The sequence below is a fragment of the Echinops telfairi genome, unplaced genomic scaffold (genome assembly GCF_000313985.2).
Source record: "Echinops telfairi isolate 266 unplaced genomic scaffold, ASM31398v2 ScPeMD7_7458;HRSCAF=8496, whole genome shotgun sequence".
NCBI classification, from domain to species: domain Eukaryota; kingdom Metazoa; phylum Chordata; class Mammalia; order Afrosoricida; family Tenrecidae; genus Echinops; species Echinops telfairi.
The window spans coordinates 42793626-42794689 of record NW_022111358.1 but is presented as its reverse complement, the minus strand read 5'-3'; the positions used below and the strand labels follow the sequence as shown (position 1 = coordinate 42794689).

General features: G+C 67.6%; 1 protein-coding gene across 1 annotated transcript in view; it reads right to left on the bottom strand.

Moving 5' to 3' along the window:
- SOX9 (SRY-box transcription factor 9) overlaps positions 1–924 on the bottom strand; it is a 5146-nt gene extending 4222 nt beyond the window's left edge. Inside the window, exons 1-2 of the mRNA XM_004709327.2 lie at positions 147–924; positions 20–23 (exon numbers count right to left, since the gene is read on the bottom strand). Of these exons, the coding sequence (XP_004709384.1) occupies positions 20–23; positions 147–577 (435 nt within the window). The 5' untranslated portion in view covers positions 578–924. The remainder of the gene's footprint in view (positions 1–19; positions 24–146) is intronic.
- Between the last annotated feature and the right edge of the window lie 140 nt (positions 925–1064).

The following is a 1064-nucleotide window of genomic DNA, read 5'->3' as shown; positions in this document are numbered from 1 at the left end:
CCCTCCGCTCGCATCCCGCGGCCCTGCTTCCCAAAGAGCCGCGGTCGGACTGGGTCCAGCTCCCAGCCCAGTGGGCCTCTTCCCCTCGTCCGCAGCGCCCACCCAGCCCCGCGCCCTCCGCCGTCGCGGCGCGCGCCCGGCCCTACCTCCAGAGTTTGCCCAGTGTCTTGCTGAGCTCGGCGTTGTGCAGGTGCGGGTACTGGTCGGCCAGCTTCCTGCGCGCCGCCTGCGCCCACACCATGAAGGCGTTCATGGGCCGCTTGACGTGCGGCTTGTTCTTGCTGGAGCCGTTGACGCGCACGGGCATGGGCACCAGCGTCCAGTCGTAGCCCTTGAGCACCTGGCTGACGGCCTCGCGGATGCACACGGGGAACTTGTCCTCCTCGCTCTCCTTTTTCAGGTCGGGCTCGCCCTTGGGGAACGTGTTCTCCTGGGGCCTCGTGTTCTCCGTGTCCGAGCCGGAGCCCGAGGGGCAGGGCGAGCCTGCCGAGTCCTCGGACATGGTGGGGCTGGGGGCGCCGGAGAGGCCCTTCTCCTGCTCGTCGGTCATCTTCATAAAGGGGTCCAGGAGATTCATGCGCGAGCCCGGGGCAGGGGGCGGGTGGCCGGGAAAGGCGAGCAGCCGCGGCGGCTCGGGGACGCGAGGTGCGAGCTCCTCTCCCCTCGGCGGCCGGGGCGCGGAGCGAGCTGCTCCCAGGGAGGCTGGCGCGTCCCCCGGTTGCAGCGGCGAGCACTGTGGAGGGCGCGGGGTGGCCAGCGCCGCAGGGCCCGCTCCAAGTGGGAGAAGGCGGCTTGCAGAGGAGGAGGAGGGAAAGGCAGAGCACAAGTGGGGATTCGTGCACCCCTTCTCTCCTCCTTCCAACAGCAAAGAAAAGTTCCCGGGCTGAAGCTGGCCGGTCGCCGCGCCGCCGAAGTTTCCAAGCAATTCCAACCTCCGCTCTCAGCTCTCCAACTCCCAGCCCAGGGTCTCTTTAATAAATACTCCCCCTCACCTTAGAAACTTTCAGCCAATCACAGCCCGTCTTTTCAGTAGCTGGCAGGCAGCTGATTGGACCCAATTTTGG